The following is a 22,582-nucleotide window of genomic DNA, read 5'->3' as shown; positions in this document are numbered from 1 at the left end:
TGCTGGCACCATGCTTTATCAGATACAGATACACCTTTGTACACTTGGCCAGTTGACAATTTTTAATTAACAAACTGCACATCTCATTTGCTGCCTCTAAATTATATCAGGATTAGCATCCTGGAGTTAAAACATTTGTCTAACCAGCTCCCTCTGCTGGCATTTCATTAGAAATAACTTTGTGTGTGTGTGTGTGTGTGTGTCTATATATATATATATATATATATATATTTGCATTTTATTTACACCTAATATGATTTTATGAGTTCTCAAAAATTACATTACCCTTGGTGATTAAATGGCTCAGGGTGATCAAGATTTTAGTATGCATGTAGTTTAGTATTTAGGATAGTTAAACAACCACTAAAATGAAGTCTGAAACAAAAACAAAACAGTTCATCATTTTTTACATTTTTGTTTACTTACAAAAATTAACAATACATGGTAAATATGTAATGGCAATAATCTAAACAAGACAAGACTACTAAAAGGCAGACTCATAGTTATCAAATGCTTATTTACAGAATCACTTTTGCTTCCATGCTAGTCAGAAATCACAGCAGGTCATAAAGCATCATAGTCATCCTCATCTTCATGCTTCCTCTTAAGAGACGTTGATTCACTAGATGAATTCTGCGACACCATATTGGTAGTAATGAGGATGTTCTTGGAGCCGATGAGAGAGGGGTTGATGAGGACATTCTGAACCGTGGGAGTGGTAGGAGTAGCTGTGAATTAAAAATGAAATAATTAATTTTTAATTAGTTATTATAGTTACCTCTACAATATAATAGCAATAATATAATTTAGTCTTAGTCTTTAGCTAAATGTCCTTTTTAGTCGTCATATTCAGTCATTCACATATCTTTTTTTAGTTAGTCAAGGTTTAGTCGACTAAAAGTCTTGTGATTTTAGTCAGTTTTAGTCAAAAGACAACTCATTTTATCTTAGTCAAATTTTAGTTAAAACATTTTAGTCTTTTTTAAAATAAATTATTTCTGAGATTATTTACAATATTTCTAACCATTTCAGTCAAATAGTTTCACACATCTCAAATATTGGTTAAATGTGCATAAATACCAGACAAAATTTGATGAATGACTTTTGTTGAATGCAACTTTGTTAAATGTATCGATTTCAATCAGTATCAATTCATTTTTTTTGCTGACTGTACATATAAGGGAAAAAAGTTTGGCTTTTTAAGCACTATTTTAAACTTTTCTTGCGTTAAATTATATTTGCACGCATTCATTAATTTTCACTTGTGCGTGCTTATATAAGTATCATTAAAAATATTAGGATGCAAGTTATTGTTTTAAAATTTCACATTTAAATAAATATATTGTTTAATAATGTCTAAATATTTATTCAAATACGAAACCTAAAAATAAGTAAACAGTTATTATGATCTGCAATACTTTGAGGAACTAGATACAGCGATACAGGCCTAGTGTGTGAACCATTGGGTTACAAATGAAAATTACCTATTTCCAGCCACAAAATAACACTAAATTTGCCTCTTTGCATTGGAATAGTCTATTTTACCTTAATTAGTACACTAATAGTAATTGTAATAGTAAATTGAAAAATAGTTAAGGTGTATGGTCACATTTGACCACCAATGAGCATGTGTGAGTGTGCCATTAATGTTAAAGGGTCATGAAACCCCAAAACACTTTTTTTGAGATGTGAAGAGATATGTATAGGCTGCACATCATTGAAAACACTAAGGGTACTCATTAATGGTATTCATATGTGAAAATAGTTATTTTTGCATTTTTCAGAGCGATTTCTGACTTCCGGTTTGAAAAGCTTAGTCGGAGCAACGTCACAAATGCTGACGTCGGCGCGGCCTTTTCGGCCCAAGTATGGGCTGCTGGGCACATGCTGACGTCGACCGCTCCGAGCAATTCTCGATATATATTCATGACATGAAGCTCATTCAGTCCAATCCCTGCACTGTAGTATGCGTACAAGATAATTTAGTTATTAATATGCATGAGACAGTCACTTCTGTCAGACTCGTCTTCCATCATTATTGTAGAGATATGGCGGGGAAGTTTTGGAAGCAGCGTAGGCGTTGTGCTGATACGAAATAACGTAAAGCGCGCTGAGCAAGCTGTAACCGGCGCCGTCTGTGGAAGCCTTTGCTACAAAGGCTCGGTAAAGTAAAATTAACTTGAGCAATCGCACGCCGAACCTGCAAGCATTACCTAATTTTTGTCAGGAGTGCAAAATAACCAATCTGTAGGATAATGAACAAAAGCCACGTCCTCTCCGTTTTATTTGTGGTCACAGCCATGCACTAAACCGCATGTGTTCGGGCTCTTAGTGAAACAGTGTGCTGCATATTTGGACAAATATAGATTTAGCTGCCGAGTGACCACGCGGATCGTCACGGCAACCCAGCGCGCGCTGCTCAGTGCTTCACGCACCGCCGGGAGATAAATGCATGTCGCAACTCTGTTATTCAATGGCTCTGGCTTTATTAAGTGTGCCAAAACACTATTTATTGTTTAGATTTTGTATTATAACTTCACAAATTTGGCATGAGATTTACTTGGGCACAGTGAGAGTGTAAGACAGAGCCTGAAAGCGTATGCTTCACGTCAAATGTGTGACAGTTGGCAACTGTTTTCTAGCTCCATGAAGTTTAGTGTTGCAACCACAATAGCAGCAACAGGAGATTGAGACCTGTGCTTGAGCAACAGCGTGAACTCTTTCGGGAATATTTTGAAGGCAAAGCAGCTCTGATTTCGTGAAAAAGTATAGATGATTGTAGACGAAAATTAAGAGAGATTTTATCTTAGTTTTTATTTTATGCAAAACATTTTAGTCTCGTCTTTTTTCGTCAACAATAATGCATGTTAATTTAGTCTTATTCAGCATTTTTTGACATTGGTGCAGTCTCGTCATCGTCTCGTCTTAGTCATGGAAAAAAGGTTGTTGACGAACAGATTTCGTCTCGTCTCGTCTGATAAAATTAACGCTACTTTAAAAGCTGGTACCTGATTTGACAGAGGCAGCCTGTGAGTTGGGAATCTGAACGGTGAAGCGCTGGCCGGTCAGTGACACAGGTGTTCCCACTTTTGTCCCGACTGTCTGTACTGATGGAGTACCTGTAAAGCACAATGAGGATCCTGAAAATTTTCGTTTTAGACTTAGCTCATTTATCAATGAGAACAAAGGGATACTACCAAAAGCTCTTTTGGAAAAAGTTAGCTTAATGAATGCATACTGGAAATCATGAGCATACAAAGTGTCCTGAGAAATCTTTTGGTTTATACAAAAAGTATTAACTGACCAAGAGTTGGAGTGCTCGGCCTGCTGGACACTGCCCCCACACTCAACCGTGGCACTGTTATCCTGCCCGCGGACGAAGACACCTAAACATTCAAATCAGAACCATATTAGACTACATTTTTATTTACAGCCATTTGTTACATTTAAAGAACCAAGTTTTCCCACAGTCTGTGATGGCCTCATCAACATAAACAAGCCTGTCTCTTGCGTGATGACTCCAATCTTCAACCGGATGGAACTGGACAAATATTCTGACTAGGAATGTCACAAGTACCAGTACTCCGGTACCAAGTCGGTGCAAAAAAAATAAAAAAATAAAAAAATAAAAAAAAATAAAGTGATGATACCAGCATTTCTGTAGTACCGGTAGTACCAATTCCCACAGTACCCGCAGCTGCGTTCAGTCGCTGCCGTGTTTAGAAGTGTAGGGCTCTAGACTGTAGCCGAATATATACTAGAGTATGTGAATATTAAACTGCACAATACTATTTAAATAATACTCCTGCATGTTCTGTTTCTCTGTGATGTGCATTTCTATGAATGAAGTAGGGCGCAGATGTGCGCCCACACACACACACACACACACGCTGTCTTTGTTGTCTCTGCCGTGCGCATAAGGACAAAAACGCATAAACTGTCCCTTCATGAGAATTTACTGAAAAACGGTCATATGATGAACACAGACACTCAAAACTCACAGCAACCCCTCAAAATAAAAGTGTGATTTAAAAAAAAAATGTATTGACAGAATATATTAGGGCTACTGTTGTATCCTCTAGATTTAGCCACATCTATGTAATAATTTTATTCTTCTAGTAATAATGATACTTATGCCTAGATAGTTGATTATTTTTCATTTGATCTTTTTTTAACAAAAGTATTTTTATATTTACTTTAGAAAAAAATACAGCATTTAAATATTTGTATTATTTATTTATAATGTTTATCATCATAAATAATAAACTTAATACATTAAAAAAAAAACATTTAGCTGTGGTACCGAAATTGGTACAGAGTGGCATAAAATGTTATGGTACTGGTACCGACTACTGGAATTTTGGTACCGTGATATCCCTAATTCTGACTGTTCAAATCTAATATGACTTCTGATTTGTAATTTTGCCTGAATCATAATCAAACACTGTGTGTCGTTTGACCAGAGAAGAACTGGTACCCGACTGAGCCTGGTTTCTCCCAAGGTTTTTTTCCTCCATTATTTCGCCTGATGGAGTTCGGGTTCCTTGACACCATCGCCCCTTGTTGCCTTAGGCTTTTGTCTTAACTAATACATATTTACACACAAACACGCTGTCAATCAATTAAATTAATTAACCAATTAAATCACACAATTAATGTAGAAACAGCAAAGAGGGTATCCTATATTTTAGATATTTGCTTAATGGTATCTTTTTATGAAAGAAGTATCCCTGATAATGTCCGTCTTCAATAAAAAGATAATAATCATAGTCATTCAGCTTTACAGTATAATCAAAATCTTTTAAACATTCATTATGCTTTAATAAAATAACCTTTAATTAAAGTTAAATTTTAACAATGACAATTTGACATAAACCCATTATAATAAATGTCACATCCACATCTGCCCTTCAATATAATGAGGGCTTTTTTCCCCTATTGGTCCAGTCAGACCATTTCTTTTGCTTGCCCTGTCAGAATGCGCAAAAAGTTATTTTCCATGTTTTTGACTCATGCAACCTTGTAAACAGTGCTAGCAGTTAGGAAATATACAGAACTTGAATACAGTTATCAAAAACTTTAGTCTTTACTGAATAAATTAAAATATGGATTAATCCTTTTTTTCTTTCTTTTTTTTTATATGGTGTGGTCACAGCGATTTTGTCTGTGAATTTTCATTGGGAAAAACCATTAATTTCAATAGAACAGCATGTGACTGAGAATTTCGTGTTAGGGCAAAAAAATTCTCCACATATTTTGCAACAAGTTCATCTTGGTCACAGGAATTTGCTTTGTTGGCCAACAACTGAAAGTTGCTTGATTTGAAAAGTGACTTTGTGTGAACAGTGCTTTATACTAATGCCATGGACCTTCTTTGCCCACAAACTTCTCCTGAAAATTGTGACTACTTTTGTTAATTGCTTTGGTAAAAAGAGTGGGATCCCTAAAGAACATTCAGCTCCTAAAATATCAGGAAACCTTAAAATTACATTATTATTTTTTACATCAAAAACAGATTACCCCATAGATTAAAGTTAAATAAGTTTTAAAAGACAAAACTATGGCCTTCTAATATTATTAATATGATAAAAGTTGGGCTTTGGAGTCAAAAAAAGTTGAAAATCACTGCACAGTACATATAGTAGTACAGTAGTATGCGAGTACAACCCTCTATGATGGCGATCGGCTGAAACTTTATTTTAAGTTTTAAATATGGATATTTTTCTTTAAAGCATCAATTCACTTTCAAAGGCATTTATTAACCTCCCGGAGCCGTGTGAAGCACGTTATTTGACTTTTATGGACTTCAAAAACAGAACACTATCCCTGCCATTTTAAATGTATTAGCTAGGACTTTTTTAATATAACTCAACTTTTATCCGACTAAAAGAAGAATGTCATATACATCTAGGATGACTTGAGGGTGAGTAAATCATGGGCTAATTTTCATTTTTGGGTGAACTATCGCTTTAATTGCTTAATGTTAAGAGTACAGTCTGGTGAGTAAACAAAAAAATGTACTAGCCAAAATGGCTATTTGCCAAGGTGTGCATAGAGGGTTGAATAAATCTTAAACATCCCTAGATCACCAAATCCAAAATTTAGACCAAAACTGTATATTATCACATATTAAAATAATACCTTTTTCTGCAAGGACTTGAGTCTGTAGTTTGGTGCGGTGAGACAGTAGCGGTCGGGAGGAAGGCGTGGACCTGTGTATGGTTTGATCAGTGGCAAAGGGGTTTGGTTCTTCTGCCTTGCTATATCCAACAGGAACTGAAACCATGGACCAAACAGCACTGTTAATTACCTTAAGTCACATGCGAGTTATGAATTAGTCATCAAGAGATACTTACATCTCGTGGCGGAGGAGACGTGAACGACTGATCCACTCGACACTGGATCGCTAACCTTATGTCATCAGCATCCACACTGGACTTCTTGGCATGAGTGGAATATATTTTTGCATCCTCGATAATAGTGGTTACATATCCTGTGGAAAAACATCAGGAATGTTAAAATGTTAGTGGATGATTTAATAGTACAGAAAGGTTATTGCTGGAGTGTGTAAAAATGTTCTCTGAAAGCATTTAACAATACACTTAAAAGTCAGCATGAAGCGGAAGTTGCGATAGCGTTTTCTAAAAAATAAATCCAGAAATTGAGGTTAACGTGGGTATGATGCCATTGATAGGCAACGCATAGACATGTTCTGTGTCCTGGTTAAAACTGCTTATTTATCTGGATTTAAACATGGTTGGAAACATTTGGGATAATGTAAGTACAAGTGAATAAAACATAACACTGTTCTAGTGGTTTTCAAATATTTTAATCCAAATATTTTACACATTGTACCTTTTTAGTTCACCCAAAAATGAAATTTATGCCATTAATGACTCACCCGTAAGACCTCCGTTCATCATCGGAACACAGTTTAAGATATTTTATATTTTAGTCCCAGAGCATGCAGGCTATGCCCACTTTACTGTCCATGTCCAGAAAGCTAATGAAAACATCATCAAAGTAGTCCATATGTGACATCAGTTGGTTGATTAGAATCTCTTGAAGCATGGAAAATACATTTTGGTCCAAAAATATCAAAAACTATGACTTTATTCAGCATTGTCTTCTCTTCCGTGTTCCTCAAAAAAAGATTCAAACGGTTCATGAATCAGTGAATCGATCAATGATTCGGATCGGCAATGTCACCTGATTTCAGCAGTTCGGAAATCAGTTTTGAAATCATGTGACATTGGCGTCCGAATCATTGATCGATTCACTGATTCATGAACCGTTTGAATCTTTTTTGATGAACACAGAAGAGAAGACAATGCTGAATAAAGTCAGAGTTTTTGATATTTTTGGACCAAAATGTATTTTTGATGCTTCAAGAGATTCTAATCAACCAACTGATGTCACATACGGACTACTTTGATGATGTTTTTAGCTTTCTGGACATGGACAGTAAAGTGGGCATAGCCTGCATATGCTCTGGGACTAAAATATAAAATATGTTAATATCTTAAACTGTGTTCCGATGATGAACGGAGGTCTTACGAGTGAGAAATTACATAAATTTCATTGTTGGGTGAACTAACCCTTTAAGAGGTTAACTAGTTTAACTTGCAATGTGATGCAAAGATAATATAATAATAAAAAATGTCTGTGAAAATTTTAGTCATCAGTCTGTGAAAAAAGGATGGTTGTGGTTTGACACTGCTGTGATGTCATGTGAGTGACAGGCTGTCCCGCCAGTAAAGATGTCATCTGATAATTGATGTTGTGCCAAGAGGGAGGGCAGATTATTTTGAATAAAGATTATGACCAGAAGAATAAGAAAAAAAGACATGCATGGATAAATCGTTCATAAAAATGCTGCAAAATTCCATTAAAGAAACAGACCTGTCAATTTTATTTTTTTATTAAAGAAATCCTGACTTACTGTACGTAAACTCCAGCATTTGATTGACCACTCTAGGCTCGTACTCCGTGACCCCCATGTCTTTAAGAATCTGCATCATAACCTTTAAAAATAGTAATAAAATATGAAAGCAAAAACTGTGAAAGGGAAATATTATGCAAACTATATTAGCATCAATTCGACTCAGTTGCGGGTTATTTGCAGCGATGTAGCACACATTTTACTTCACTTTGGTAAATTATTCTTACATGCATTTAACTTAACGTTCACCAAAAAAAATGGCAAATTATAACACAACGTGTCAGAATCGCGCCAAATTGAAACTCAAACCACTGCATTACAGAAGAACAGTTAGCGTGCTAACGCATGGATGTTGCACAAAGAATAAGATGAATAAAATGCCAGTCACTCTTTAAACATACTGCTTTACTCGCTATTGTTTAAAAAATCAATAAATGGTACACACAACAATGATAAAACCGTTTCTGACTCATTATTTACCTGTGCATCTTTAGGCACTGTTTTCGGAGACGCCATTTTCACACGAACTCAGATTCTCCTCCCCTGAAGACTTGGGTTTGTTCAAAATTTTCCAAATGAGTTGACTACCTAGACACCATTTTGCCCATCCTGGGCGGTGCCGACACAGCGCAGCCAGTCTGGATGAAGACAAAAATGAGTGGCGGATACAAGCAACCAATCACTGAGAGATTACTGACTCGAGCAACCAATCAGCAGCGGTTCAGACATTTAACGCGCCCAAACTGCAAGCACGTGCTCATGGTGATTGCACGTCTGAACTATTTCCGCGAATCGGTTCTTTCGAACAGTTAAAGTTCAAGCAACTGAGTTAAAGATAACGCGGTGTTTGACATCACGGCGTGGCATAAAGTTACAAATACAATAATATTATGTTTTTAGATAACGTGTTGTTTACGAGTATTGACTGAAATTTCATGTGAAGTTCAATTCCTTACAGTCACGATTTAACTAATTACAAAGTTACTTTTAACCCAAATACAATAAGTATTTATATTAAACTATATCAATAACCAGCTTGTGTGATAACTGTGTGAAAAAAAGATGTGATTACATATTCATATTTCCCGAAATGTCAGGCTGGATTTGATTCACTGATCCCTCAATGAATAGGTCAAATGAATCAAAGATCCGACTCGATGGGTTCACGATTCATACATACTATTTGAGACACAACCACACTGTCTCTAGTGAAGTCACATCCTCCTCTATATAAACAAAAAACACACACACTAGTTTATTCCAGCTAGCTAAACACACTACGGTTCCTCTTCCACCGAGTACATATAACATCTGTCAGACCGTTTACTGTAGTTTTTCCCATGTAAACGGGGAAAACATGGCTCGGAAATTATCAAGCTCTGCTGTATTTAGTTATGTTGAACGCTAACGTTAAGCTGTTTTGTTTTCCTTTTCGTTTTACGGTGAACAAATCACTGATTATTTTATTTTTGACCATTGGCTCAGTTCTGTCTTGTGACTCGCTGCTTATGTATTTATTTATCAAGTAGTCTAACTGTATTATTAGGAGTTTTTACTGGCACGTCAGTGTGGATTGCTAACTGAACCATTAGCCACCCAGTTACAGTATTCATCTGTCAGTCAAGTCACTCCTAAAGTCCCGTCAACTGATACATTAAGAGCACAGGTAAGTGAAAAATATGGGGCAACAAACCTTTTAATGTTTCATATGGATAATATTTTGCTTGATATAGCCTACTGAAACTGCGCATTAGCCAAAGCTAGCTCTGAATTCTTCTACTACTACAACACTTAGGCAATAGCCATACTTAAAAAAATACTATTTATTTCGGGAAAAATAAATGCTTGCTGAACATAATGTTCTCGGACACTTGAAAATGTATAATTCTAATTTATATTAAATATATTTTCATTTAACTGGTTTTTGTTTTGTTTTTTGGCATACTTCTCTGATCTTTATAATTTAAATACTTGTCTGAAATATTGATGTATACTGCATTATGTACAAGTAAACTATTATGTATTTTGTTTAAATTAATTTGTAATTACACATTTGTAATAATTACGTATTGAAGTTGCAGTTAAGTATATTTGAATTAAACTTTAAATTGAATAACGCAGTACAGGTGTGTAAAATCAAGAACTTTACATGTCAAATGTGTACCATCTTAATCAACACATCAAAATAAGTGTGCTATTTAAACATAGCTAAATATTTGAAATGTACTTTATATATATATACACACACACACACACAATATGTAAGATTTTCGAATTAAAATATCCAAAAGCCACTAGAACAATGTTATATATTTTGTTGGTGTGTGTGTGTGTATGTATGTATGTATATATATATATATATATATATATATATATATATATATATATATATATATATATATATATATATATATATATATATATATATATATATATATATATATATAATGTGTATGTATATATATATATATATATATATATATATATATATATATATATATATATATATATATATACATAATATATTATATTATATAATATGTGTGTGTGTGTGTGTGTCTACACAATGGCCCCATGATTATTTTTTCTTTAGTGTCTTCTACAAGCCCAAATAATCATGACTGCCATGCGAGTGGATGCAAAGGTGGTCATGCTTGGCAAGGAGAGTGTAGGTAAAACCAGCCTTGTGGAGAGATACGTACATCGCCGCTTTCTTGTGGGACCTTATCAAAATGTAAGTATGCGTTTTTATAGACACCTGAATAAGTAATTGGTGGTCATTAGGCCGGGCCTTTCTCAATTATTGCAAGGTTGTTTGTTCTCATTAAAGACGTTTTTGTGTATGATTTACATTTGACTGGGTAACCGCTATCTCTAATCATGTGTCAAATAAACCAGCTCCACAGTTACAGCTACCTTCCAATGTCAGTGATTTATATTAAAAAAAAAACAAAAAAACAAATTAAACGATGACCTTATTTGATGTTGCTAGTCTTGATGCGTTTGTGTTTGTTTTTATCTCATTAAGACTATAGGGGCTGCGTTTGTTGCAAAAGCCCTCAATGTCAATGACAAAGTGATTACGCTGGGAATATGGGTAAGTGTTGTTACTAGAGTCTTCATATATGCTTGTCAACCGCTTGTTAGTGACTTCTTGTGTTTCTTGTCATCTCAGGACACTGCTGGGTCTGAACGTTATGAGGCCATGAGCAGAATCTATTACAGAGGAGCCCGTGCTGCCGTTGTCTGCTATGGTAAATCCTTCTCTCACAGTTGTACATGGCAAATGTTTTTTTTTTTTTGGAAAGAAGTCCAGGATGCACCAGTTAGTCTAGCAGTCAGGTGACCGTGAGCAAGTAAATGGCTCATACTTGCTCACTCCGTGTACATCTTACAGTAGTTACAAGTTCTGCTGGGCAGTTTATGTTTGAAAAAAAGAAAAAGATTTGTGTGTTGTTTTTAGGGCTGTGTTAAACTGTTAATATAATGAAATATGTTCCCATGATGGTACAAATTTTGTTCTACTTTTTTTGACTGTCCCAAAATATTTTTGATTATGGTTGATTATATATTTGATATTTTATAATAAATAAATTTACACACACACACACATACATACATGCATACATACATACATGCATAGATCATACATACATACATGCAAACATGCATAAATTTAATGTTTTTTTTTGTTGCATAAACTATAAATGGGTTTTAATTTCAGAGGTTTTATGTTTTTGCAAAGAAATCTCAACATGGCTGCATTATTTAATGAAAAACATAATAAAAAATGATGATGTGATATTTACAATAATAATTTGTATATTTAAAACAACAAATTTCTGTTTTAAAATATATTTTAAAATATAATTTATTAAAGGTCCCGTTTTTCGTGTGTTTTTGAAGCCTTGATCGTGTTTACAGTGTGCAATATAACATGAGTTCATGATTCGCGTGTAAAAAAACAGTATTTTTCACACAATTTACTTATCTGTACAGCGCTTTTTCCTCTGTCCTAAAAACGGCCTGATGATTTCCTTGTTCTATGAAGTCCCTCCTTCAGAAATACGTAACGAGTTCTGATACGTCCGTTCGCTGTAGGCTTTGAAAGGGAACTTCTGTTAAATAAAATATCTCGCTTTGCATTGAACTTTGAGCTTTATCATTTTACAGGTATAATTTATGCTCTAACAGCAACATTACACAGTAACTAAAGATGGTTGAAAGATGGGAAGAATCTTTGAAAGATGGAATCGCGAAGAACAGGACCTTAAAGTTACAAATGACAATTTGATGCATTCTTGCTGATTTAAAAAAAATTAATCGTAATTTTTTAAAACGTTGTTGTTGTCTTTGACATTTGCACATAGATTTGACTGACAGCAGCAGTTTTAAAAGGGCCAGGTTCTGGGTGAAGGAGTTACAGAACTGTGAAGAGGTAAAATATACCCACATCTCACAACAACATCTCAAGATTATTCTGCACAACTTCATTGATGCATTATTTTATTTCCAGCACTGCAAGATATATTTGTGTGGTACCAAGAGTGACCTCATCGAAGCCGATCGAAGTGTGCGGCAAGTAGACTACCATGATGTTCAAGACTTTGCAGATGGTATGCATGAATTTACCTGCTTTTGGTTTTTTTCATGCAACTATTGTAAAAACAATAATACAAAAAAAAAAAAAAAACTTTTCTTTGCAGAAATAGGTGCCCAACATTTCGAAACCTCCAGCAAAACAGGAAAAAATGTTGGTAAGTGATACTCCAGTGTATCTTCTCTATTGAGAACTACTTATGTGTAACATACCGAGAAGTTTCACTTCTCAATTGTGTTTTCGTACAGATGAGGTGTTTCAGAAGGTGGCTGAAGATTTCAGTAGCTGTGCTTTAGAGTTCATGCAAGGTGGGAATTTGTTGCAAAATAAAACTTTAAAAAACACATTTATTATTATTTTACACAATACACGTGGTCCTGTCAGGTACATAAGCTGTCATGCTAACTCATTTGCTAACAAATGTAGCATTCTGTTGATGCTTAGCATGAGAACTTTTTTCGTTACAATGACCTTGGTAGACTGCTTGTCTTTGTGAATAAACAAAGCTGCAGCACGCAATCATGATATATACAAAGATTTGCTGGCTTTAAAATACCTGTCTAACCTACCCCATTTATATTAAGATCGAGAACCATGTTAGCTTTTACGTCAACAAATGATAACGCTGTGTTTATTCTAAGTGTGTGTTGGTGGTTTGTTGTCTGTCACTTTAAATGCACATGCTCTTTAAAGCAGAATGGATGCTGTACATTTCTTTATAGTTCCTTAGCTGGGAAAAAAAAATATTTTAATTTGTTTATCATTTATAGTTGTGACGTGAACTCTGCTATTTGTTATATTTAAAGTAAACTACTGGTCAAATGTTTGGAAATCTTGTTCTAACCAAGGCTGCATTTATTTGATCAACAATACGTCAAAGCTACACTGTGTAACTTTTTTAGTTTATTCTTAGCTAAAAACACTTAGTTCTTTCAAAAATATATTTGCTCATTAATGTATATACTTCTTTCAAGTAATTAAGTATTCTTGTAAGTTTATAATATGCCATTGAAAATACATACGGGTGAGGGGTTCGAATGCCGGCCGCCATGTTGGCCCTCCATCTTGAAAGTACATTAGCCAAAGAGGGACATACCCGTAAATTCAAGCTTCGCCTTTCGCGTTTTAACACTCGATGGCACCGTGTCGAATGTGAAGAGGGGGATTGCCATTTTAATCTTGGACTAAGTCGGTCACTGTAGGCGTTAAAACGAAATCAGAATTGAGAGGAACAGAAACTATTATTCACTGGATGGTCATATACTTTTACACAGCTAGATGGGGGAAAATATCACACAGTGTAGCTTTAAAAATAGTAATATTGAGTAATATTATTGCAATTTAAAATAACTGGTTTCTGTTGTAATACATTTTAAAATATAAATTTTTTTTCTGTGATGCAAAGCTCAATTTTTAGCATCATTACTCAAGTCTTAAGTATCACATGATCCTTCAGAAAGCATTCTAATATGATGATTTGGTGCTACAATGCTAAAATATATTCTTATTATTATTATTATTATTAATGTTTAACAGTTGTACTGCTTAATATTTTTGTGGGAACTGGTTTTTTTCCTTTGAATAGACTGCTCTGCTTCAGAAGAACAGCATTTATTATAAATATAACTTTTTGGCTATTTATTAATTTCATAAATGTATATTAATTTACATAAACAATTAAGTGACTACTTTCAAAAACATTAATAAACCTTCTTATTTTCAAACCTTGACCAGTAGTGTATGCTGTATCTGTATCATAAATTATCATCCTTGGTGTTAATAGTTATTTATTTACATATACATATGTACAACACCATTTTCTACATTATCGACAAGCTTGACATTATTTGAAAAGCTTTTGCGTTTAATAATCATTTTATTTATGGCAAGTAAATGATAATAGAAATAAAATTGCTAAAATAATTGGATATTGTTTGTATTTTATTTTACTGTTTTGGTATTGTATCCTCACAGAAGAGAAGGGGGTGGATCTCGGACAAAAGAAGGACTCTTATTTTGACAACTGCTGCCATAACTGACCTATCACAGGAAAAACTGCTGTATCATATGATCTATTTTGGGAAGACTGGAGGCTCTCTGTCTTTTATACTCCTCGACGCATCATCTGGAGTGTTTTTCTTTTTCCTTTTTTCGCTGTGAAGTATGTTGAGATTGGGCTTTTGGAAATGAAGAAGGTGATGGATTCTTCCTTTTCTTGTGTTCAAGAAATGAACAATTTTTTCTTAGTCAGGAACACTTTTTGGACCTGAGAATGTTGACTGAAGCAAATATCAACAGTGCATGGCAATCCATTTTACCAAAAAGAAAAGACACAAAGCAAGCTTTAGGAACAGATGCCATTGCATGGAGATGATCGTTGCCAATTTTCACAAACAATGCCTTGAGTGATTAATCACCTTTTATCATTTAAAGCGTCTCTATTTTATAGATCTTTTGAGGATCATAATGTTTACACCCTTAATTTATCCTGCTGTACTGATGTATGGACAATTTTGTTGCATACGTCCACACTAAACTGAAGCCATTTAAGTTGCAGTTTTCACAGATCTGAAACCATTTCAAACATTTTCTCATGATAAAGTTCAGGAAAATCACAGAGAGTAAAAGGCAGTTTCCCATTATTATATTCTTGAATCATAATGATGCCCAGCAGAAAAAGCTATTAACTGTATAACTGTGGTCAAGTGAACATTATAATAATACCATGGTGAACTTGATATCTGGAAATATCACAACTGTTAGTTTGCCATGTTAATGATAATCAAGCCCAAAATTTCCTGTATATCATGTTTATTATATGCAGTTGACATAATAGAGCTGCAAAAGTGAGTTGATGTGCAGCATTTGATGAATGCGATGTTAATGTTTACAGTGTTGTTTCTATTATTATTTAAATTTTACTTCAGTGCAGTTTGGGTAAGATATTGTAAACTGGGACACTAACTGTTGTGAACATGTTTGTGCGAACATTACAGCCTTAGTTCGCTCTCAGTTCATATTGTGAATGTATTAAATACTGCTGAAAGAGGCCTGTAGCTAAAATACATGAACATGGTTCTTGTGAAAAATGTGCATATTTTACATGTCATTCTAGAGAGTTCCTGATATTGTGCCATTTTCTCTGGGCATTCTACTGAAAAGAAGGACCATGTAATAATTTACTTTGTGACATTTTACTGTTAGATTACATGAAGATTAGCACTTAAAAACTAAAGCATGTGATCTTAAGTAGTTTGTGTTACTGGGAATGAGTCTTACAACTGAGCGGTGATCACCTAAATTGAACATGGAAAAAATGTGCCTGGTCTGTAGTGGTCAGTATCTATCAAAAGTAGTCCAAAGAAGGAACAGTGGTGATGGTCATGGGTGGCCAAGGCTCATTGATGCAAGTAGGGAGTGAAGGCTGGCCAGTGGGATCCAGTCAAACAGACAAGCTATACTATAGCTCAAATTGCTAACATCAAAGTTAATGCTGGATCTGATAGAAAGTTGTCAGAAATTGAATTCACAATGCTCAATAGTTTGTTGTGTATGGGGCTGCATAGCCACAGACCAGTCAGGGTGCCCATGCTGAACCCTGTCCACCGCTATAAGCGCTAACAGTAGAACTGGACCACGGCGCAATGAAAGAAGGTGGTCTGGTCTGATGAATCACGTTTTTTTTACATCACGTGGATGGCCAGGTGTGTCTGAAAAAGGATTCAGGGATTATTTGAGGAGCACAATGAGTTTGAGGTGTTGACTTGGGCCTCCAAATTTCCCAGATCTCAATCCAATCGAGCATCTGTGGGATGAGCTGAAAAAACAAGTCCGATCCATGGAGGCCCCACCTTGCAACTTACAGGACTTAAAGGATCTGTTGTTAACATCTTGGGGCCAGATACCACAGCACACCTTCAGGTCTAGTGGTTTTGACATAAAAAGGGGGTCCAACACGATATTAGGTCTTCATGTTGTTCCTGATCGTTATATAATGTTGCAAGAAAAAGTATGTGATCCGCTTGCATGCAGAATCTGTGAAAATGTTCATACCATCATACAAAATGCATGTTATTTTTATGCAATACTGTCCTGAATAAGATATTTGACAGAAAAGTTGTTTACGTTTTAGCCGAAAAGACAAAAACAAAGAGCTGATTTGATAAAAATTACCTCATTCAAAAGTTTATGAACCCTTTATGAATTCTCAATACTGTCGTTCCCTGGATGATCCACGGCTGCGATGGTTGTTTTTGAGTCTATTGTCTGTCATGCGTTAAAGGTTCTTCAAAAAGACACACAGTATTTCAAGGGTTTTATAAACATTTGAACGAGGTAATTTTAATTAATTCAGCTTTTTTTTTTTGTCTTGTCTTGTGGACTACATGTAAAAAAATACATTTAAAAAAAAAGTTAAATATCTTACTCAGAACTGTACTAAATAAAACATAACATGCATTTTGTATGATCTATTATTTTGATAAAATTCTTCACATTTTCACAAATTCTGCACGCTGTTCACATACTTTTTCTTGCAACTGTATTTATACACTACCAGTCAAAAGTCTGGACACACTTTTCCAAAGAGAATGGGAAAGTGTGTCCAAACTTTTGATTAGTAGTGTATATTAGTGCTGTCAAATTGATTAATCACATCCAAAATAAAACTTTGTGTTTACATGTATGTGTACTTTGTGTAATTATGTATATTTGAATACACACATATATATTTAAGAAATATTTGCATGTACGTATGTGTGTATATGTATATAAATGAATAAATATAAAAAAAACAAATATATACACAGCACACACACATATTATTTTGAATGTGATTTATCAATTTGAGAGCACTTTATATATCTATATCAAAGTGTCTGGACTATTTGTTAAACTCAAATCAACGTGTCTGGACTATTTGTTATTGTTATTAAAATCAGTATATATTAAGTACAGTATAATAAATTATACCATAATGTATACACTGTAAAAAAAATATTTAGAAAAAAAGTTACCTGGTTGCCTTAAAATTTTGAGTTCATTGAAATTAAAATTTTGAGTTAATACAATGAACATTTTTTGAGATTCGACAACCTTTATTAAAACATTATTAAATTATTTAATAAGCATATTGTGTAAGTGTGTGTTTTATTTCTGATGACGCAGTGAAACATGCCAAATTGTGCTTTTTTCATGATTTATCAAATTTTTTGTATGTGGTTCAGATACAATTATATTTTGAGTTTCTATTTATTAAACAAATTTCCTTCATTATATCAACTCAAATTTTTAATTTCAATAAACTCAAAATTTTAAGGCAACCAGGTTACTTACTTTTTTAAGTTAAACCAACAAAAACCAACACAATTTTTTTTACAGTGTACATGTAGTTTAGAATGTAAATATAATAGTTTTGTGTGACAGTAATGAGAAGTAATTTTTTCAGCATTGTCATGAAATTAATGTTGCAATGTGAAACACTTCAATGATCCCCAAAACGGGTTTCATTTTCTTTATGTAAAACAGAATTTATTTTTATTTGGGGGGTGAAATACAACCCAAGCATTTCTTACCACTTTTGTGAGATTTAATAGTTTCCGGTCACGTTTGACTAATGACAATTAATGACTGGCTTATGCTATAAATAAATTAAATACAGTTTAGATCAAACTCTAAACAGGAAAACAGCAGTAAGGATGCAGCAAGTGTGTACTGTTGTTTATTCTGTACAAAGCACTACAGCACAATTAAAATCTCTGACAAGGCAACACATTTTTCCCCTTTTGCTTGATAATTTGTCTGAAATATACTGAAGTGGAATGACTCTAGGAGCAGCAAGAAAACTATCAAGTTAACAATTCTATGCATGAATACAGTACAAAAGAAAAGGGGGAAAAAAGGGGTTGAAATGATGTTCAACAAGAAGAACACTTGATCAGGAAAACCAGAAGAGGGAATTCAGGAGTTTTACATGCAACAGGCCAAAATCATAAGTCCTATATACATTAGCTTCACAAAATATGATAGAGGACTTGTATTGTTGCCATGAATAGTGCTTTACACTTATAATATGAGTAGTCTCAGTTCAAAGTGTATGCTGATTTAACATGAAGTCACCGAATACCAAAGACTAGACTGGGAGTGTTTAACTTACCAGGTTTGCAAAAGTCTGTTACTTTCTCCCATTTAGCTTAAATGTATAAAAACATATACAACAGGATAGAACAGCTTATCATTTTGCTCGTCTAACTAGAGTGCTCTGGTTGAGCAGCCAACATTTACACTTCTGGCTCAATCACTGATGTGAGTTGGGACAGGACTTCCTGTTTCTTTGAAAGTCTTGTAACTGTTGGATGCCGCAAGTGTTTCAACAATGACACAGTTCACCTTTAAATTCATAGCACACTTTACACTAGAGGATTTTGGGAATATCTGGGCAAAGGTCTTCAACTCTGCTCCTGGGGAGCCACTGTCCTGCAGAGTTTAGCTCCAACCCTAATTAAAGACAGGTGAAGCTAAACAAGCTCTTCAGGATCGCTTGTTAAAAATAAGCTGAAGCAGGTTGGAAATAGACTTCGCAGGACAGTGGGTCGCCAGGAGCAGGGTTGAAGACCTCTAGGGGGTCTGTCATCGATCAAAACGGAGAAACACTTCCTTTGTAGAATGCATCAAACTCTGTCGATTAATTTGAAAACATTTCTGGGAACTTTTTCTGGAAAAGTATTCTTGCCTTTGCCTCAACGTGTTAGTAGGCAAATTTTGGATTATTATAAAAAAGTGCTTCAACAAAACGATAGTCTTGAAGAAACTGAAACAGCTGTAATGCGATGTGAAAAATACAGGATCAAAACAGATATTTGAATTGTATTAAAGTGCCCCTATTATGCTATTTTAAAGATTCTTAATTTTGTTTTTGAAGTCTCCTACAACCGGTTAACCACCATCAAATGTCGACAAACACTTTTATTTTCTTATAAGAGACATTGCACATCACCACATTTTTCATGATTCTTAGACTCGTCGGGTGAACCAGTCTGTCTAAATTCCTCCTTTCCGCGAGCCTGCTCTGCTCTGATTGGCCAGATGGCCCAGTCTGTTGTGATTGGTCTACCACTTACAACGCCTGTCGGAAACAAAATGCCTATTACCATAACTGAACTTTAGCTCCGGAGGCTTCCTCAATTCTCAGTGAGTGTACACACTGTAAAGACAGTAATGATGACGTTACTTTTACCATACCAATCCAAGTGCGGGTCCAACGATGAGCCTTTAGAAGAACTTGTTAATCAACCTCCATCGTAAAGACGACTTGAGCAGGACGTTGATGTGCTACTCATTCTGACATGCATTATGAGAGGTTTCAAATGTAATTCCTCACCATCAGCATTAACAGGTGTCCATCAACAAACCCATGTGTATATTTTTTATTTACTGCGGCACACATGCAGGAACTGTATCATTAACTGTATCAATAACAGCGCATAAGCTAGCAACGAGAATGACTGATGTAACAAATGTTTGTAAAAAAACAAAAACAAATCTTTCTCCGTTCTTTATCATTACTCATCTTAAGAACAATAGACAATCTGCATTAAGGACAACATTTTAGATAGTAGTGTCCCACAACTGCTTATCAGAAGTAATAACTAATAGTTAAAACGTAATGTTTTGAAGTAATGATGTGAGTTAGCCAGTTAACCAGAGACCTACACAAAATAATGCATTGTGAACACCTGGTAGAAAATATATACATCAATAATTAATCATACTTATGGGTTGTGATTCTGAAAAGCAAGCTGGTCCAAATAAAATACTGTCCTGTCTTTAATAGACAAGTGTTTAGTAAATCCCATTTAGATCTCACAGATATTTGAGAAGCAATCCTCAAAAGGTTAAACTGGTATTGTCTCGTTGTGGTCATTTTAACCACTGACTCTTCACATCCTCATCCTTTGGAAGTGTTTCCAAAGAGAATTTGCTTTTGCAGAGTAGAGCAGAAAACAAGCGTTTTCTCGACGCGTACACAACACGAACCAGCGTTTGAGGGCGGGTCAAAGTAGACGTTATTCGCGGGCAGCCAATGAAGGCCATATGTATTATTTGTTACAATGCTACGTACGCAAGTTACAGAAGTAAAACTGGAGTTACTAATGACTTGTTTCTGCAGTTAAGAATCGATTCTTTTTCTATTTTTGAGAGACAATTACTTTTTTTTTTTTACTGTGCACTTTGATCTTTAAAATCTTTTACATTCACAAATAGCTTTATTACTCACTGCATGAAAGATAGTATCTGAAAAAGCATAATAGGGGCACTTTAATTACCATCACCGAAGTATATTTCAGTTTTGATACAAATGCTTAGCATATGCGTACAGCCAAACACAAACCTTTTGAAGTATAGTCAATTTGATAGCATATAACAACATAGGCGGGTTGACACGTTCACTAGAAATATTCATCTTTGTCTAATGTCAGTGCTATATTTCTCTAGAAACTATACTCTTTGTAATTTTTAAAACTAGCTGCAATATCTCTTAACCTCCTCTTTCTATTTTTAATGTGGTCTTCAGTAGTTATTTGTTCCATCTCTAACATTTTTACAGTTTGGCCCAGTGTTGCAACCTTGTGTATCAGATTATTAGCGTACATAAAGTACACGTGCTTAAAAAATTTGGGCTTCATGTTTACAGTAAGTGAGTACTACGGTGATGCCAATAATTAACATCACACGCGCTGTGTGCATATAGCATTCGCGTAAAAACCAAAGAATACTTTGGGCTTGAATACACCAACCAATCAATAGTAAAATTTTACCTAAGTTTAGGTTCTGTACCATTTGCTCACAGAGCAAATATACTGAACAAATGGGTTTTGGTAACAGTGCTTATTATTTATAGTCATTATTATTTGACTCGATGAAGAAGGCAATGGCATTTCCATGGAAAAATATATTCCCTTCCCTCAATACTGTATCTTTAGTCTCTTCATTGTTGTTTTTTTGTGATGCTCAACATCTTTCATAGTGCCAACTGCCAAATGTAGCAAGAAATATTATAAGATGGCCATAATCTCATGACGTCCCATGATGTTGTGATGTGGATACTGTTCAATCTTCATTTGAATCTTTTTTTTTAGTAAGCATTGTTATGTTCCCCAGTGCAGTTAAAATCAACCTCATAAAATCCACCAGATTACAGAAGGAGATGCGAACCGTTTTGAGTACCATCTTCAAGTTGTAGTGGTTGGAAATCAAAGTACACTAGAAACTCTCTAGTGGTGAGAAAACAAGAACATGTCTAAAAACAGATCTGTTGGGAAATTTAAACTCTGGGTCAGTTTTCTTCAATAGTCAATAGATTAAACCTTCATACTTCGGTTTTCTTCTTTATCCTCAGTCGTTCCGAATTATCTTGAGATACGCTCTTCTCACCATCCATTTCTAATTGCATCAAACTGTCTTCCTCTTCTACTTCTTTTTCTTCTTCTCCATAGGAAGAAATGGGTGAATATGCACAGTTTAAAGAGATGTTAAGTGGTGGAGGGCTACTGGGGGGGCTAAAGGAGACCTGAGGGGCTATATCAGGAGGAGAGGGAGCCTGCGGGACAGCCGTAGTGTTTAGGATTGCGGTTTTGGTTTTGGCACCTCTGATGAGGTTTATAGGGTACGTTGTCACGAGTTCTGTGGGGCATTCCCGGATCTCGCCAGGCTCCAGAGGCTCGGGGCCACAGGGGTCGTGCTCGCTGCATGACAATCGCCCATCCAGTTTGGATATGAAAAGCATGCCATCTCGATGTTCGACACAATAAGAACTAGGGCACATCTCACAGAAGGAAGCGGCTTCCTGTCCACACAAGTCGCACTGATGCCAGGGACATTCCCAACGTCCTGAAACGCAAAAGAAGATCCTCATTAAATCAAATTAGTTTTACGTAATTCATGAACTCTGCAACATTGACATTGTTATTGATCTGCATTAAATCAACATTGAACTGAGTAGAGATGAATAACAGCACTATTACCTTCTGTAGAGTTGCTTA

The 22,582-nt window shown here is 35.0% G+C and overlaps 3 protein-coding genes across 3 annotated transcripts in view; 1 reads left to right on the top strand and 2 right to left on the bottom strand.

Annotated features, from left to right (window-relative positions):
• Nucleotides 1–395: 395 nt before the first annotated feature.
• taf9 (TAF9 RNA polymerase II, TATA box binding protein (TBP)-associated factor) lies at nt 396–8,570 on the bottom strand. The gene is made up of 7 exons (XM_067423209.1): nt 8,423–8,570; nt 7,943–8,024; nt 6,357–6,493; nt 6,142–6,276; nt 3,305–3,386; nt 3,009–3,119; nt 396–728 (listed from the first exon to the last, which is right to left on the bottom strand). Exons 1-7 carry the CDS (start codon nt 8,456–8,458, stop codon nt 565–567), a joined length of 747 nt encoding a protein of 248 aa, XP_067279310.1. The 5' UTR covers nt 8,459–8,570; the 3' UTR covers nt 396–564.
• Nucleotides 8,571–9,118: 548 nt separating this feature from the next.
• Nucleotides 9,119–15,823, top strand: rab24 (RAB24, member RAS oncogene family). The gene is made up of 9 exons (XM_067424348.1): nt 9,119–9,608; nt 10,536–10,676; nt 10,971–11,039; nt 11,118–11,196; nt 12,313–12,380; nt 12,459–12,558; nt 12,649–12,699; nt 12,791–12,850; nt 14,517–15,823. The coding sequence occupies exons 2-9, from the start codon at nt 10,560–10,562 to the stop codon at nt 14,579–14,581; spliced, it is 609 nt and encodes a 202-aa protein (XP_067280449.1). The 5' UTR covers nt 9,119–9,608; nt 10,536–10,559; the 3' UTR covers nt 14,582–15,823.
• A 236-nt stretch (nt 15,824–16,059) lies between these two features.
• nsd1b (nuclear receptor binding SET domain protein 1b) overlaps nt 16,060–22,582 on the bottom strand; it is a 40,482-nt gene continuing 33,959 nt past the window's right edge. The window contains exon 24 of the mRNA XM_067424345.1: nt 16,060–22,430. Coding sequence (XP_067280446.1) covers nt 21,910–22,430 — 521 coding nt within the window. The 3' untranslated portion in view covers nt 16,060–21,909. The remainder of the gene's footprint in view (nt 22,431–22,582) is intronic.

The sequence above is a fragment of the Pseudorasbora parva genome, chromosome 18, assembly GCF_024679245.1.
Source record: "Pseudorasbora parva isolate DD20220531a chromosome 18, ASM2467924v1, whole genome shotgun sequence".
NCBI lineage: Eukaryota > Metazoa > Chordata > Actinopteri > Cypriniformes > Gobionidae > Pseudorasbora > Pseudorasbora parva.
The sequence above is the reverse complement of the archived record's forward strand: the minus strand, read 5'-3'. Positions and strand labels throughout refer to the sequence as shown.